This window comes from Telmatherina bonti (assembly GCF_933228915.1).
Source record: "Telmatherina bonti genome assembly, chromosome: 2".
Lineage (NCBI taxonomy): Eukaryota > Metazoa > Chordata > Actinopteri > Atheriniformes > Telmatherinidae > Telmatherina > Telmatherina bonti.
The window spans coordinates 29,567,520-29,585,862 of record NC_136620.1 but is presented as its reverse complement, the minus strand read 5'-3'; the positions used below and the strand labels follow the sequence as shown (position 1 = coordinate 29,585,862).

The 18,343-nt window shown below is 37.8% G+C and overlaps 2 protein-coding genes across 2 annotated transcripts; both read left to right on the top strand.

Moving 5' to 3' along the window:
• Positions 1-386: 386 nt before the first annotated feature.
• On the top strand, positions 387-11,933 carry ice2 (interactor of little elongator complex ELL subunit 2; the record flags this gene model as incomplete). The annotated part of the gene is made up of 15 exons (XM_079257582.1): positions 387-400; positions 2,167-2,268; positions 2,413-2,767; positions 2,857-2,976; positions 3,064-3,198; positions 3,392-3,508; positions 3,813-3,972; positions 4,352-4,527; positions 4,628-5,375; positions 5,475-5,644; positions 6,688-6,817; positions 7,861-7,945; positions 10,145-10,195; positions 10,831-11,074; positions 11,564-11,933. The coding sequence occupies 15 exons, from the start codon at positions 387-389 to the stop codon at positions 11,696-11,698; spliced, it is 2,742 nt and encodes a 913-aa protein (XP_079113708.1). The 3' UTR covers positions 11,699-11,933.
• A 309-nt stretch (positions 11,934-12,242) lies between these two features.
• Positions 12,243-16,367, top strand: LOC306762694 (annexin A2-like). Its single transcript, XM_079249279.1, has 13 exons — positions 12,243-12,318; positions 12,916-12,973; positions 13,065-13,158; positions 13,595-13,689; positions 13,785-13,898; positions 13,990-14,080; positions 14,287-14,366; positions 14,465-14,524; positions 14,852-14,945; positions 15,079-15,174; positions 15,325-15,383; positions 15,644-15,766; positions 15,848-16,367. The coding sequence occupies exons 2-13, from the start codon at positions 12,926-12,928 to the stop codon at positions 15,905-15,907; spliced, it is 1,014 nt and encodes a 337-aa protein (XP_079105405.1). The 5' UTR covers positions 12,243-12,318; positions 12,916-12,925; the 3' UTR covers positions 15,908-16,367.
• The last annotated feature ends 1,976 nt before the right edge of the window (positions 16,368-18,343 follow it).

Below are 18,343 nucleotides of genomic sequence, written 5' to 3'. Positions count from 1 at the left end.
ACATTATTAACCTTCAACTATGGCAATAGTTTGCGCAAGAAGAGGAAATAAATTTAAATATGGATATTTCTTTACACTTTGAGCATCAAAAAATTGTCAAAGATGCGGGAGAGGCTGGAAGGAGCACAGAGTAACATAAAACAGAAAACGTTATTAAACAGATCACAGGGAGCATGAATGTTCAATGAGACCAGTTATAGCTAATGTCCACAAGGGGGCAACGATGTGCACACGGCGCTTTAATGATAGCTTATTCTCACCAGATGAAGAGTGTCGTTGTCAAACACTTCCTAGTTACAGGATGGTGACAGTAAGTTAGCGGACACAAACATATCTTTTCCACAGTCTCAGCTTTGTTATTCCAGTGGAAAAGCACAGACACAGTAATGGAGTTTGAATGGTAAGTTTAATTATCGCTCCTACAAAATGCAGTCCTTGTATTGTATTGTAGATTCTGAGTCAAACCAAGTAAATTACCTAATTAACTTTTTGATAGCTGATGTTAGCAAAAAGGAGTCCAAGTCGAGCTTTTCAATTCAGCAGTTAAATCTTATTTAAATAGAAGGGTGAATAAATCACGTGATTCACGCTATTCACGTGAATAAACGATGTGAGTTGCGTATTTTAAAAGAGTAAAAATATAATTGCCACTTGGAGGTTGATATATTGGTATGATAACTGGGCAGGATGAAGTCTATGTGGGAATTTTATTAATGGCAAACAGTAGGAATTAGACAACTGGGCAAGAGTTTTCCAAAAAGGCAGGTCTTTGGGTGCTTTTCCACGATGAAAAGTGTACTTTTAAGATAACCAGTGTTGTAGTGTGAATGAAAATCATGCTGTTTTGTTTTTTGATTTTTTGCAAATTGTTCAAATTGATATGTCTTGATTCCTAACAACAAGCACATAAAATTAGGATGTAAATATTATAACAAGACAAAGGAGCAAGACAGTTCGGTGTGGTCAGATTATTCCCACTTGCAATGTTGACGGCTGGGTGGATATGTTACATTTACTTGTGGGGATGTAGGAAGAATGAAAAATGACCTGCCAAGAAAATCTAAATTGACATAATTAATTGTTATTAGGTTTGGCCATTTTTGATCTCTGATTTATTAATTTAAAAATAAAAAAAAATTTTTAAAAAAAGGCCACATTGACTGAGTCTGTAATTTTTATTTTAAACTGACAAATAAGCTCAACCAGCTGCATTACCTCCTTGACAGAGGTTGCTATGGGAAGAAGACAAGACAGGGTGGTGCTCTTTAAAGCTTTCCGTCAAAGTTTTTGATAAATGCTACCCACCACTTGCACAAACAAAACAATAATGCCAGAAGTATTTTTTGGCAGCAGAATAATGTGAATAATACTACAATGCAAAATCAGTAAAGGAGTAGTTTGAAAACTCAAACAAAGAGTTCATGGCATGGCTTGAACAGTTCTTTGGATCTCAGCTCCAAGTATCTGCAGGGAATGCTGGAAAAGTCACTCTATTGGTGCCCAGAATTTCTAGGGCAAGTATTTGTGCGGGGTACCAAAGAATACCCTTGGAAGTCTTGAGGACTTCATGCTTTGTAAAGTCCAAGCTTTTTTTTGGGGTAATACAAATACATACAGATTAGTAGCCGTTTTTTTTTTTTTTTTTAATACTGTGGCTGATTTTGTATTATGATGAGCAATGCACTCAGACATAAAAATCCAATACTAAATGTTTTTATAATCTTTTAAAAACCTTTATCAGGTGGTATTTCTTTTGTTAAAGCATATTGTATACTCAGAATAATTTACTCTGGTTAGTAATAGTAATGTGTTGGTAAATAAAATAATTATTATTCTCTTTCTTTATTGAATTAGTGGTCAGTATATTTCATATGGAGTAATTTGGTTTTAGTAAGATACTAGCTTCATGACAAACCTGCTTTTAAAACAAACTTTACCATGCTTGTAGTTTCAGAAAAAGAAAAGGATACAGACACATCAGATCCACTAAAAGCACTAATTTACTTTCACTCTCCCACCAGAGCCACTTAAGGACACAAGTAAACTTCTTCTGTCTTGTGTGTAAAAGAAAAGTTAGTTTGTTCCATTAAAGGGACATAACAATTAAGAACTGCCATGGAACAACAAGGCATATTAATTTAATTTGTTTTACCCCTTTATCAACAGGGATGACCACCCAATCCCTGACGGTCCTTTCTTTACCAGAGATCTCTATGACAAATATACACTTGCTCCTCATATCAGAGAACTCTGGACCTTTCTCCAAAGGTTTGTCAGTAATATATAATTTAAGTAATATGTCATTTGAGGTGTATTGTTATAGTTTTCTTTTGTTTACCTTTTTAAGAATGGCTACTAAATTTTTATTTGACACATTTTGTTGCTTTAATTTATTTTTTCTTCTTTTCTTAGTGGCTCACAAAATGACAACATAAAACAAGAGTGTGATGTCAGGCCTGCAGCAGCCTCCAGCTCTATGTCAAAAAATGATGCTGCAGACTTAAAAGATAACAGTTGCATCAGCAGCCAACTGTCCTGTTGGGAGAGCTGTGATAGTGATGGTCCATGTGGGGACAATGGTGCTGAAGGCAAAGTCGGTAAACATGGCACAAAATCCAAAGCTAAGCAAAAGCAGAAGGAGACTGAAGCCAGTGATGCTTATCCTGAACCCAGGCTGCCCTTTCCCTGTGTATCTAGTCTCACCAGTAAAGAACAGAAAACATATGTTGGCTATTTGATGACAAAGAAAGGCAGGAGTCCAGCACAGGTATTATAATTTACTACTTAACTGTCTCTCTGTTCATCTTAATGGTTGTTGTGTTCATGATTTCTTTAAAATAATCTCTAATGTTTCAGAGCTTAAAGGCACGATTAAACAATGAGGTGATGCAGTTCATGAAGTATCTGCAAGATGTAGCTAAAATTTGTCCTGAAGACTACAACTTCATATCACAAGGAGCCATGCAGTATACAGAGGTATCGATTTCACAAGTGTTGTACCTGTCATCAGCTCTTTTGTGGGTTTTTTTAAGAAAAAAAATAAACACCAACTGTGTTTTTCAGGAATTCTTCAAGGTTTGTTTAGAGAACCTTAAGACACTTCCTCAGTTTTATCAGATCCATGAGATGACAAGTCTGACAGGGGGAACATTCGATCCTGGACTGCTGCTGACTTTTGAAAAACAGCTGCTAACTCTGGTAATGAACTCCTGGGTTGCAGATCCACCCCAGAAGTTTAAGACTGTAACTTCAAACTCTAAAGCTATAATAATATTATTTTCATTTATTATTTTTTTTTCTCCCATATTTTTAAAGTTTTGAATTGCAAAATCAGTCGCCCAGTGCTGATTAACTTTCTCCATTACCATATTTGTACTTTTTACTTCTCCAGGGCTGTGTGAACATTACAGACCACAAGATAGTGCCTGCTGATGCACAGCTTGCATCGGATTATCAGAGTGTTTCATCAGAGAATCCTCCAGCTAAAAAAGCTAAGGACATGCATGCTGTAAGCAATTGTCTTCCTTTTTTTAATTGCTCCTATAAAGTAAGTCACAGAGATTTTTTACTGCCAGAATGGGATTCATGACCGCAGGTCTATTTTAACTGTCTTAACACTTGCAGTTTTCACAAAGGACACCAGAGGGTGCTCATGTCTTGCTGAGCACAAATTAATTTCTGAATGATGCTTGTACATAGTACTATCAAACACTTTAATTACAACAGGAACACTTGTGTTAGATTCACTGATGGAGTAAAGGATTTGGTCACATAATTTACTGGTTTTTGTTTTGTTTGGTTTGTTTTCCCAGGGTATCAGTAAAGATGGAAATGCAGAGAGACTGTGTGCCTCTTATGAGCCTCATATCTGTTTGACTCGAGATGCTTTGGTCAGACTACTGAACAACCACGGCCCTGATTTTGGGGATGAGTGGGAACTGCCTGTTTCAGTGAAAGTAAACCCAGGAAAAGGTATGACGAACAGACTAGTGTCCAGTGAGGGGAAAGTATTAGAAAGTACAGAAGAATGTGTATGTGTCTCTTTCTATGTCTTTAATAGAAAAGGTACTTAAATTATCAAATTTATCTAAATAATGCAAACAGTGTAACACATGTTTAAACGCACCAGAGGTTTAATATAACAACACAGTACATGAGCTCAATAATGATAACGAAGAAAAGTGTGTGTGAACTGCAGTGATTTTTTTTTTTAACCCATTGACAGATTCTAGATTTCTTTTTGTCTGTGTGTAGCAGTGAGAAAATGTTGGTCATATCATTGTATTGATCCTCAATGGCCTCCTGATGGTGCTGTTTCACATTACTAATTCATCCAATGTTTTATCAACAGCGAGTAAACAGAGGAAGACGGTTTACGTAGACTCGCCGCTTCTGAAGACTGAAATTGCAGTTAGAGAGAGAAGTCATATTTATCACGAGGAGAGTTTGAAGCTTTCCTTCATGAAGAATGGGAGCAGAAATGTTTTTCATTTGATGACACAGCGTCCTGAACAGCAGATCCCACCGGTATGCTAAAAAGCAGGCAGGCATGGTATTTCTAGTGCTGTCAAGTACCTGATCCTTTTTAATTATAGCAATCACTTTTTGTTTTCTGTATGTAACACAGGAGATCTCCAAGAGAAGTTGTGTGCCTGTAGATAGCAGTGGTCTTGACTTTGAGGCAGACCTCACTGACCTGGAGACGTTTGGAGAGTCAACGACCACTAAAACGTCCATGACAAAGAAGACACAGAATAAACAGGATGGAGTAATTGTGAATAAAAAAGCTACAAGTTCCCCAGTTTCAAGTGGGTCTAAAAGGTCCAGTGAACATCTGGCCAAAAGAAATCTGAGCAGTAGTTCACCAGACAAGATGCGCAACTTGATTGTGAATGAGACTGCTCTACCTAAAACTGATCCATTAAGACAGGGCTCTTCCCAAGAAAGTGACCAAGACCAAGCTTTTACAGGAGACTCGGATGACGACAGGCTGGCTATTGATGAGTCTGTGTCTCCAAAAGCAACACCTGTAAAAAAAGCCACGAACCCTTCCCCTGAGTCTGCTCCTGTAAATTCAGACTCATCTCCTCATAAAGGTACAAGGTCCAGGCGACAGTCTAAAAGAACAAAAGTGTCTGGGGATCAATTAGGTGAAATTCTGCGCATGCAGACTGCCATGTTCAAGTCTGACAATGGGACAGCTGCAACTAAGTCCCCGAGTCGATGTGTGGAGCCTTTAGTGCATAGTCATACAACATCCCTGGTTAAACCCTGTGTGACCTCATACTTGGAAAGACACCAAAACAAGGATGGCGAGAGTTGTGCTGCTCCTCATGAATCAGCAGTTAGCAGAAATAATGCTGCAGAGCATAAAAGTGAGTGTATTTTATTTTCATTTTGTGGCATCAATTTGCATTTGTGAAATTCAGTCAGCATCCAATTCTTTTTTTCTTTGAACCCCCTCCCCCATTCAGAGATACTATCCCAGGACCTTCAGGTTTGTGCTGAAGATGTGCAAGATTATGACACTCCAGAAGAAGGCAACCTGATCTACAAGCTCTACAGTCTGCAAGACTTGTTACTCCTGGTGCGCAGCTCTGTGTCTCTGACTCACACAAGAAATGTAGGGAGCAGCCAAAACCAGGTATGTGCTAAACAGTCTGGCTGCAGAGCTCCAATGTGAGGACAGCTCTGATGCAGACTTCACTCTCAGGCTACCTCCACCGTAGGGCAGATAGGAAAAAAAGACAGAAAATTTTTCAAATTAAAATGCACTGACAAAATCAATATGGTATAACTACTGTGTCACTGTGTGGATCATGTTTTAAATAACATTGAGGGTACTGATCAAACAAGCATACAGTCTCCTGTCCTCATAAATACAACATACTTTTCATTTCATAACACTCTTTTGAATGTTTTTGGTACAGTCTTCTGATTTAATTATGGAAAATATTGATAACTGCATATGATAGGCCCAGTGAATGTATACCTGCACCTAAAGACTTCAGCTAAATGTTGTGTTTATATTACATAAATGACAACACTCCAATGCTAATTTTTTGCTTTCGGTTAATTTGTTTTTGTATTTTGTTTTCTTAGGTTTCAGTTTTCTTAACTGAGTTCTGCTTGCCGTTCAGTTTTTAGTGTCTTTAATGTTATGGAAGTGTAGAGCGGTCACCCATCAAAAGGATACCTTATTGTTTTTTAACATGATAGTTTTATTGTAAAAACGTGAATCATGTCACATTAAAACTGAATAAGTTTTATTGTAAAAAAAAAAGATCTATTTTGTTACTTGATACATTTCATGTTTTTACAATAAAACTATTGTGTTATAAGATAAGGTCCTCATTTTTATTTGAGTGAGTGCTCTACACTTTTTTACAATGTCAGATGTTTATCTTAGTCATTTTCCTCTTGTTCTGCTCATGGTTGGCAAATGTTCTTCATTGTCTAATCACCTCTCGGGTGACTTTAGGTGAGGCAGGGAGGGGTGTGGGAAATTTTTTCTTCCTGCCGTATTGTGGAGGTGGCCTGAGGGTGGAGCCTGCAAAAGAATGGTCCCCACAGTAGAGCTCTGCAGCCAGACCCCTCTCGGTATACATACTGCAGAACAGTTTGGAATAACATAAAATTTAATATATGTTAAAGCCTCTTAATGTGTATTATCTTCTCACCGAACAGTATGTTCCAGTGCATGTCTTGCCGAAGCTGGAGTACCAGCTCACTTACGGTGTGGAATGTCTAACCAGCAGTGAGGCCTGTCAGCTGTGGACAGAAACATTGCTTCATTCCAGCACAATATCTTACATAGGTAAAATATATATGTATGTATATTATTAAACTATAGACGAATATTGCTCTTCACAATGCCAGGAAAATGGCCAAAGGAACATTCATTCATACTTTCCTTCCTTACTTGGTTCAGAGGAGACCACATGGCAGATCCTCCCGCAAACCAGTTGAATAGATGACTCAACATGTTGTAACTAAGTGATGTTGAAGTTTATTTTGTTACCTTGGCTACAGACACGTCTGATTAAGGGGAATAACAAAGAGTACAATGTGTGAAGATAAACTGAATGATGTCTGGAGCTACAGTCATGTTTCCTTAATGCATTTTGTCAACATGTATGTGTTACTTACCTGTAGCGCAAGATTCATATGACTCCACCCTTCCTTCAGCGTTAGATTCTCTGAATTGTCGACTTTTGTAGGTGGTGTCTGAAAATGTCCAGCTAAATGATGTTTTCTTTACAAGCACATCCTAAATTATGTAGCTTCACAGTTTGCTTGCATAGTTCACATGAATAATGACAGTGCTAGAAGCTTGATTTGTTTCTTTATGTGCCACTTCAGTGCTAAAGAACACCGCCCTGCTAATAATCAGGTGTTGCCCAGTATCTTTAGTTTTTTTTCCTGTTTCTTTCTTTTTATGTTACCATAGTAATTGAATAGTGTAAAGGAAATAGTGGTAACATTTGATCTGTGTAAAATATTTGAATATCTCCTTGGTAATGTCATTATGCAACAAGCATAGCAAAGCAATGACTTTCCTCACAGTGATTTGTAGCTCACCACGTGGCTTATCATGTGGCATTCCCCAGTTGTGTATTTATGGCTGTGGTTGCAGGCTGTATAAACACTAACTGAAAGCTAACTTATTTGAATAAGTAGTGTCCTCTCACCACCAACTCATGGTTGTAACAGTGCTGCCAAATCACCACAGACTAACTACACCGTCAGCACAAAGAATGGCAAGGACACATTAAAGTGAAGCTCTTGATTTAGACTCGCTTGTTTTGGTCTCAGTGAATCTCTCTCTCTCTCTCTCTCTCTCTCTCTATGGCTGTGCAGCTCACATCAATGCACACACATCTAAAGTGGTTCTGCTAAGAAAGCTGCCTGACGACTGGAAGCAGAACATCTCCTGCGGATTCAAGTGAGTCTTGTTAGAGCATATGTGAGGAGAGTGATTTCAATGCCCAAAATCTTAAGGCTAGAGATCATCTAAAGGTTTTCCAGAGATGGAATTAGCTTTTCATTAATTTGAGCCTTTTTAATCAGTGATGAATGAGATGCACCGATCAGACATGCAGCCTCTGAAGCAGGACTCTTTAACCATAACTGGCACCTTTATATCCATAATTACATTTTGCCATCAGGGCCTTTTCATTTACAGCTACACAAGAGCAAATCCGTACATGCGTATCTGTAGCAGCGGTACACATATGTGTCTGCTGATTTTCTCTGTCATGTCATGCCACCTAACCTTCTACTTCTTAGTTAAATAGCACTACTGGTGCATTTTGACTAAAAAGTGTAAAAAAAAAAAATAAATAAATAAAAAAACTTTTATGGAGATATACATATGCTTTATTATTTTTATACAAAAGTAACTTTTAATTTATTCAGTAGCCTTGACATCTTTATTTTCAAGACTTCTAATAAGCAATCTGGCTGTTATCAGACTATAGTTTCCAGATTTCATTGTATGCCTACTTGTGCTTTGTTTCAAATTGGTGTGATTGTGAAAAAAACAGGCAAAATGAGATTTTAAAGTTGACCCACCTATGGACAGCCTCTGAGCAAGTATGGGCAGTAGAAGGAGAAGTAGAACAAGCCTGGCTCATAGTTGTTTTTATGAATCAATCCTGCATCGTAGCACAAAAGCCTAATTTTTTTTAACAACGCATGAAGCGTAAACTCCATTACTGGTTCATACATACTACCACATAAAGAGTCTGAATATTTTTACATCATATTGCAATCATGCAATGCATTGTATGCTGCTTACGGTCAACTGAAAAGACTGTAGGGATACATATGTTTCACATATGTTATATATGTATATGTAACACTATGTGCTACTGCTGCTGACTTTACATAATACCTTGTTTAGCTCCACAGCTTCGTGTTTGTGTCTTCATGAATAAAGGCTCAATTTTGTGGCCCATGTTGCAGAACTGAAGTGTGAAAGGGGCTTCTAATATTTTACAGATCTTCCACCACGGAGGTAACTTGAAAGTGCAATCTGTCCAGAGGGGCCAATTTGAGCATAAAATGATATTTTAAAAATTATCTGTAACTTTGTTGAGCCCTGGATTTTAAAGTTGACATAAAGGGAGTGTAGGGAAAAATGCCACACACACAGTATGTCAGCTTTTGTGTCACACAGCTCAGGTTTGAGTCAGAGTGTGGGAATGTCTGAGCAGGGAAAGTTACCTGTTAGAAATTGCCTATCTAGTGGTGAATGTTTTGCTACAACCTTTAGCAATAAAAACCACACAGCTAATCTGTTTTCAGCAGAGTCCTGTGTCTGCTTTACCACTGCTGAAACTAGCTGCAGGTTTACCCCTGAGGAAGAATGATGCCTTAGCCTCCTGACCTCAGTTTAGAGGCAGTAGCAGGACAAGTTTAACAGCTAGTTCTGTCAGTTTTCACCGATGGTGGAGGCAAGAGACCAGAGCACTACAGTTACTTAGCTGTCACAGAAATGTTGTGCTTCAGGAATGAAAAGACCAAAGAGAAAGACAAGGAAAATAACTGGTTTTGTTGTTGCTGAATGCGTCTGAGGGTGTGGTGTATTCACAAAGCATAGCAGACACCCAATAAACCCAGACAGCCCAGGTTTAATCCTGGCATCTACCTGATCCCATTTATCATCATCAACTGTACAATAAAGATCACTAGAGCCTATGCAATGTTAAAAGTATATTACAATAAAAAAAATGTCATGTAAGAAACTCACACATTTTACATTTTTGTTTGAAGATAACGTAAAACTGAAGATTATTGAAGTCAAAATCAAGTAATCAACTTTTGTTTTGCATGACTAGTCGGATTCTTTGGTTTTATGGCTGTAGCTGAAATCTTTTATTCTAAAACGTATTCCAAATGTATGTTGTGGTTTAACTAGTTTTTATGATGGTTGTTAACTCTGATATATTAAGCAGCTCTGATTCTATTGCAGTAACAGTATTTGTAATACTTAATGAAGTCGTAAAGGTTCATCTACTATGAAACTGCAAAGTAATACTTATATTCTGCACCCCTAGTTTATACCATGCTGTCTTTGTTATCGCAGAGTTTAAATTTTAATCCTCACCCATCTGATTATCTTTTTTTTTTTCATTTATAGACCTGCTAAGTCACTGAATATATTACACCATATACTGAAAAAGTTAACAGGGTAAGTTGCATTCCTTTTTTTTTTTTCGTTTTAAGCACCACCATCTCAATTCTCTTTTTTTTTTTTTTTTTTTTATTGCAAAAGCATTAATATATAAAGCTGTTTTCAGTGGCAATATTTATGCACACAGAACTTCTTTTAAGGGGGGGGTGGTGGTTATATCTTCATCTTTCACGCAGAAGTTCTGCTCCAGTGCAAATGCAAACATGGATTTTTAGCAAATGTGTAGAGTCATCAATATGTAGGACTTTGTAATAAAGGTGATAATAACTCAATGACGCAGTGAAATTTCAAGCACTTCAGAACTTGCTGTTCAACACTGTTTAGTTGAAGGATTCTTTGTTCAAACTAGTCTTAATTTGTCTTTAAGATGATGAAATTTTCTATTGGCTTGGGAGTAAAAATCTGACTCAAGATTCTGTCCATGTCTGTGTTGAAGACTTGCACAACTGATTGCTCAATGACACACAGCAGATCTGTCATGTTCTGCTTTTTTTTTTAAGATGTTGCTCACCTACATTCCAGTAATGAAGGGGTCATTCTTTCTGTAAAGAAACCATTGCAGTGCTACAGCATGTTTCCGTGTTGGGCTTTTCGCTGTGCCACACCTTCAGTGACTTTATTTTCTTTTGTAGGTTAGAGGAAGGACAGTACCTCATTACACATAAAGCAGGGGAACCATTTGTGACATTATTAAAAGCAACTAAAGAAAGTGTGAGTCGGGCAGGGTACAACCTGCAGCAGATCCACAGTGATGTTCCACAACCCCCTGCATCAGGCTATGTACCCTGGATACCTGTAGATCCAGGTGTGCTCCTGCCTTTCCACCAGCAACATGGACGAGTTCCCTGCACATTTCCCCCAAAGACCATCCCCATGGTGGGTATTTGATTTAAGATCGAAGTTTATTGTAATGGGTTATTGGTTTAATGCGTAGGAATCTCACCTGCTTGGATAGGTACAGGCACACGCACACACACACACACACACACTCTCTGTCTTTGTATAAAAGGTGAATGGTAATCTGTTTTTCTGACTTATTGTTTGTGCCTGCACTCAAACAAGCTGTTTTCTTATCAAACCAGCTTTACTGGTGCACAACTGCATAGTGGAGCCATTAGAAAGCAACCAGAAGCTTCCATGCTTGTTTAATGAATACTTGTGACATTCACTGGATTCTTGCCTAGAATTTATTGTTGTTAAAGTGTCAGCACATTTTAAGTGACTGAACAGGCAGAACAGTTATCATCGATTGCCACATCTAAGAGTAATTATATAAAGTTCATTTTAAAAAATAAGTTGTGATACTACCTTATTTTAGACTGATAACTAAAAATAAAAATGTTTTACTCTCCTGTATCCTTCCAGGCAACAAAAAAAGGTGGCGACAACAATGGAGGAGGTCAGAACAACCCAAATGCACAAGGCAACAAGAAGGGCAAACAAAAACGTGCAGCTAGGCGTAACAAATACATAAAGAAGCTAATTCAGAAATCGGTTTAAAATCACTGAATTAGGATTCAGGACTCAAGATTCAACTTCATCTTGTTTATTTGATGATCATTTAATATTTTAGTTAGCTGAAACTGTACTGACAAAGATGGAAAAGAAAAGAAGAAAACTAAATATCACATTTCTTGTTTTTGATTTGTACTTGAAATGTGAACATTGAGGCACTTTTCCTGTTTAGATCTTGTTTTTTAAAATTTCCCTTTTGCCCAGTTGCATTTTCTATATTAAGCCAAGTTTTGTTAAAGCAGAAAAACAATAAACTTCCATGTGTTCATATGGGATTGTGTTAGTTGTCTTAAATATTTGGATCTTGCCACCATCTGGATTGTGCAAAGTCAAGATGAGACACCACCTTGAGAAATCTCCTGAAGGCACATCAGTGTAGTCACTGGATATATCTGAGGAAACTTTGCAAAGCTTCCAAACTTCGAGCTGGTTTGAGCCCTGTCTGGGGTAGGGTGGAGTCATGACTGCATGGAAAGGGGAGGGGGCTGAGTTGGGTGGTGAAAACTGAAGCCTTTTTCTACATGACTAAAGCTAAGCTTCCACACCCTTTTCACTTTAACATCACCAGGACAAATCTCTGCATCGTATCGGTATCCACAACTTGGGTAAGTCTTGTGTAGCTGGACATTTTTAGACTAAATGCTCCGTTTGTAATTTAAAATGACTTTATTCTGCACCAAGATGTCAGGAATTTTCCAACTCATGACTCAGGCTCAACTTTTCACAGAGATTACATTGTTTGACTAAAGTTTAAACTTTTCAACTTATTTAAGCTCTTTTTTTTACACCCAATGTGAGTTCTTAAGTCAATTTTCTTGTGTACATGTGAAGTACTCAGTTGTCATACAAGAGAGAAGTACAGTAGCAATCATTCCAGGGTGTGTCTCTTTAGTCCTGCTGTAATGGATGTGTAGGGCTCAGCAAGGATTTGAAGAAACAGAACATATTATTACTAGAAACTGTGAATGTGAACATGGCATAGCATTCAAAACAAGATGTTTGATAAAACTGCATTTGCAGTCACTCATTTATACCGAAAACAACAACTTAATACAAATCATCTCTGACTCAGGTCCAGACATTCCTCACTGGCTCACATGATTATATCTCCAGTCTGAATAAACATGGCCTTTTGCATGGTTAAACTAAAATCAATGATAAGATTACAAGCAGATTTCAGTGCAAGATTCTGACTTTTTCAGGACTCTCAACATGGCCATGGTATCAGAATTCCTCGGACAGCTGTCCCTCAATGCTTCGGTAATATATTTTCCTGTTTTTCATGACTGAATATACATGCTGAATTTAGTAACAATGGAGCTCAATCTCAATGATTTGCTTTGAATTGCAGGCAAATAAACCTAAGTACCCCAGTCTGGTACCTGCTTTGGACTTTGACCCTGACAGAGATGCTGCCAGAATTGAAACTGCTATCAAAACCAAAGGCAAGATGCATTCCTGTCTCTTTAAAAAAAGAAAAAAAAAGAAAAAAGTTTTTCCTCTTTACAGCTGAGTGGTATCTGTGAGTCATTCCCATGACTTAAAATCTCTTTGACCATACTGGAAACTCCTCCACATCTCTGTCTAACTACTGGCTGAATAAGTCCTGGCCACTGAAGCAGAGCTGTTGTCAGCAGTCTGACTACAGACTCTTGGACACCCCTCCATTTTGTTGTTGTTAAAAAAAATGTCTTAGTTTTGAAATTGTACAAATGAAATGAGCAGGTCATGGAGAAGCTTTCTTTATCTCCAGGCAGTCTAAAAACATTGTGTATTCCCTTTCCATAAACTCTCCAGTCACAGAAATGTTCTTATAAACCCCTAATCTGTCTTATTTCTGCTTTGTTTTTGTTTTAATGTGAATAACTCTTCAAATATCAGGTGTTGATGAACAGACCATCATTGATGTCCTAACAAAGCGGACCTATTCCCAGAGGAGAGAAATTGCTTTTTCATATGAAAGGAGAACAAAGAAGGTACAACATAGGTCCAGTTGAAAAGTCCACAGGTTTTTAAACCACATGGTACTCATTAAAGAGCCAGTAGTTGATCATTGATGTTGTACTTGTAGGATATGATCTCAGCTCTGAAGGGAGCGCTGTCTGGATCACTGGAAACGGTGATTCTTGGACTGATGAAGAGCACAGCCCAGTATGATGCCACAGAGATCAGAGGATCTATCAAGGTAAAGAAATTTAACCAGAGAATTCAGTTGAAGGATAGCACCGCCCTCTACTGGAAGACTGGTGTCTCTGCAAGATTTCTGTCTCTTTTAGGGCTTGGGAACAGATGAAGAAACTTTGATTGAGATTTTGTGCTCACGCAGCAAGGATGAACTGGTGGAAATCAAAAAAGTCTACGAAGACTGTGAGTTCAAAGCATCTTAGGCTTTTATACGAAGAGCTTGAAATATAGTCTTACCCATGGCTTGCTATACTGTCCATTCAACTGGCTTATGCAAGCTTTATCAAGAGGCTTAAAGATCTTTTACCATTAAATGAATTAGCTATGTGATAGTTGTTAATGTGCAGTTGGAGCTTCATACGAAGAAATGATTCTTTAACTTCCTACAGTGTTCAAGAAGGAACTGGAGAAGGATGTGGCCGGTGATACCTCTGGAAACTTTGCTAAGCTGCTCTTGGCTCTTGTTCAGGTGAACTATGACAGTGACTATGACCATCTTTGGCTAAACATATATTTATATAAAAATCCTGCTAAAACTGACAAATGTTATCTTTAATCTCTGCACAGACAAAGAGGGCTGAACCTTCTGCTGTTGTAGATTATGAGAAGATTGATGACGATGCCAGAGTAAGTCACTGGTTTTTATACACTTACATATATATACATAAGTTGATTAAAGAAAATGAACAGTATTTCTGATATAAAATTACCTGAAAAGAGAATTACAGTTCACAATATTTTATTCTTGATAAAGAAGCTTTTCTGACATTGATTCTAAAATAAGCCTTATATATCATCCTTTCCCGATAAACAAACCCATTTTACGTTGACCTACATAATGTTAAAGATGTTTGGTTTTTAATAAACAAACTGTTAAGGTATTTATTCAACCATCAAACACTACCTGAACACCACAAGCAGTATAAAACTGGTGTTTTTGTTTATTTCATTTAGGCTCTTTACGATGCTGGAGTGAAGATAAAAGGGACTGACGTTGCCACTTGGATCTCCATTATGTCTGAGAGAAGCGTTCCCCACTTGCAGAAAGGTACTGCACTCAGTTTTACTGAAGAACTCTACAGATAAATACTGCACGTGTTGAAGTTTGTCAATGATAAGATTGCAATTTTTTTTTTTTTTACTTTGATTGCAAAACTCAAAGTAAAAATATGTTTCTATAGTGTTTCAGAAGTACAAGAGTTACAGCCCCTACGACATGCAGGAGAGCATTGTGAAGGAAGTTAAGGGAGACTTGCAAAGGTCCTTCCTGGTACTAGGTACTCTTTTGTTTTTTTTATTCTTTATTTTTTATCAATAGTTTTAGAAATAGGCAACATTTTGAATGAACAATGAGAAAATGAGAAAAGAAGCTTTTGCCTACTAGATGTACTGCTGTATATACTCATTCTGTGTTTCTGTGGTTCCAGTTCAGTGCTTTGAAAACAAACAGTTGTTCTTCGCAAAAAGACTGAATGAAGCCATGAAGGTACTCACTGAGCTGTTCTTTTTCTTTTTCCTTTTTCCCTTTGTTGAAGTGTGGCTATTTTAAGGGCTAGTCTTTTTTTTTTTTTTCTCCAACAAATGTAAGAAGTGCTTTTGCTTGTGAAAGTACAATTTTGCTGCAGGAACACAAAATCCAAAGTATGCAAAAGTTATCTTACAACTGTCTTGCATCAGCTGCTGCAGTAAAGTGTAAGGCCTGTAAAACTTAAATGCTGACTTGTGCTCCTCATTTTTTTTTCTCAGAGTAAAGGAGCTAAAGAGAAGATAGTGACCAGGATTATTGTGTCACGTTGTGAAGTGGACCTGAAAAAGATCGCTTCTGAATACAAGAATGCCTTTGGGCAGACGCTGCAGCAGGCTATTACAGTAAGGGACCAGTTACTGATTCACCATGAAGTTTGTATTCTCATGCACCACTAACCTGCTCTTTTACTTTTCACTTCTCAGGAACATACCAAGGGAGACTACCAAAAGGCTCTGCTCAGCCTCTGTGGACCAGAGCAGTAAAATGATTGAGACCAATTTCTACCACAAGAAAGTTTAGTTGGGAATTTGGGCTCATACATATCACCCTGGAGCTGCAAACAGCTGTTTCTGGACTTATGAGTGCAACATCAAATGCAAATCTGAGTTACATTTTTTGTCTGTTACACCATTCTTCTTTTTCTTCCCTCCGACATAGTAGATGCTGTTTCTGTAAATAACCACCAGGGGGCGATAAAGTTTCGTGTAACACAACGGCCTTGTAATGTGAAACCTAACGAAGAAATGTCGAGACGTTCAAATTTAAAATATTGTGGCATATTTGACCATAAATGCCATGTTTTAACAGTCTTTTAACAACCCTGTTCTTGATAATGAGTGGATGTAGCACAAGTTAAAATGATTGCAAACAGCTATTAGACCTCATTGGATTTGCATGAAACCTTCTCGTGTGAATGAATAAAAAATGTTAAAATAGTTGTGTTTATACTTAAACCTTCAATTACCAACATAAAGATACATGACTATGAAAACAGGAGTTTGTGATAGATAAAATAAACATCCAGTAAGCCTCTTTTTCCACTGTACTATTCTATCTAGATGATTTAATCATTAGTGTGTTTTTCTGTGTTTGTTTGGTGCTAATATTTTAATTGAAAATGTTAATTTTACCTCCGGCAAAGATGATTTGCATACCACTAAACAAGCGTCTATACAACGTGTTTCTGCTGTTTAGTTTGTGGTCTCTCAGGATGAAATAACCACCACAGTGTTGTCAAGGCATTTCTACTGAAGTATAAGAAAAATATAGCCCCAAAAGGCAAAGAGTCAGAACTGCTGAACACACTGATGAGGAAAGGATGGGAAGAAAAGTGCAATAATTTCATGCAGGGGAGAAAAAAAATGTGGTGTGCTGTAGCTCATATTTGTTAGAGGATCACCTCCTATTGTAAGCTTGATAAATTATACTTCTGTCTAATATTTTCAATGGTTGAGTAGCTGGGAGAGAGAGGACTTCAAATTTTAACAAGGGATTGGATTTATGATCATTTTGTAATAATATTGATGAGAACATTAGCCCTTTGTGAGGGTTTGTGTTTATGGGCAATAAAAAAAATAAAATATAGTTTAAAGTAAGATAAAACAGTATTTTGCAAAGCATGGAGGGAGATTTATGTCTGAATATGGTGACAGATTAATCTCTGCATCATAAAGAGAAAAGTACCTCCATATTTTTCCCCTTTTTTATATGGATGTACAACATGCTGTTCTGCTCAAGGCCAGACCGCAGGGACCTCCAGCAAACCCAAGGGGAACTCTCCTCTCAATTGAAACAATGCAATTTACTGTCCCAAACACTGGCACTTCATCATTCAGAGGACTTTAACCCCATGAATGTCAAACACAGAGCATGCTGGGAAGGAGATGGACTACCTCACATTACCATAACAACTACAGCCACATGACAAGAACTCTGGAATCAAAAGAGGTGAAGAAGTAAACCATACAAGCATCTAATAGCTTATTGAGAATAAAGTTTTGAATTCATACATATTTAGAAAAATATGCATGTGAAGTTTCAGTTTTAAAGATGCTGTTTGGGATCTAGTGGCCATTTCCACCTGTCAGGCAGCTGTATTTTGAGGTTTTAAAGGTTGTAGGAATTATTTTCTGTCTTCAAACACTTGCCCCAGTTAGAGTGAATTTGTAAAAAAAATAAATTAAAAAAAAAACATCACCTCACCTCTGAGGAAAAAAACGCCCAGGCAAAGCTCAAGGCTTGCAGCAGCATTAAAGTTTCACAGAACAGCTGTATAGCTGCTGCTGCTGCCCCGCCAGACATACCAACTGCACATTGGGAAGGTATTAGTTTGTGCTTTTTATTAATTCATTGCATTGAACAGAACTTGCAACATAGAGAACCAACAGCTTCTTAACGTTTCCTTTCACTCCTCTCTCCTTGACACATGTGAACCCAGCTCAGTATTTTTGTACAGAGCACCAAAGGGTGTTTAATTATAGAGTAGAAGGCCACCAGGGTTTGCTTTTAATTGTATGCTGCATCTCTGTGTGTTTGTGTGTGTATGTGTGTTTGCCTGCAGCTTCATAGGTCGCAGGCATACTCTAAATGAGAACTCCTACAGGCTAAGCTGCAAGACCTGCTCCCTCAACACATCTACAGAGCCGAGAGAGCCAGAGTTTGATTAATATTTTCTTAATTATCATTATTTAATTCAGCAAAACCACAGCTTCTTCAGTGAAAGTGTGGCCTTTGTCTCTGTGATGCAGAATATCCTGGCTCATTAAGGGCACAAAGAGATCCTGTATATGGTAAATAAGAGGCTGTGTCTTATGCTGCTGCCCCAGGGAGATTTGGCACCACAGTGAAGGACATCTCCTTCTAAAGAACGGCACTCTCTGCCGAACGATGTTTCTCTGCTCAGACCGTGGAGCCGGATC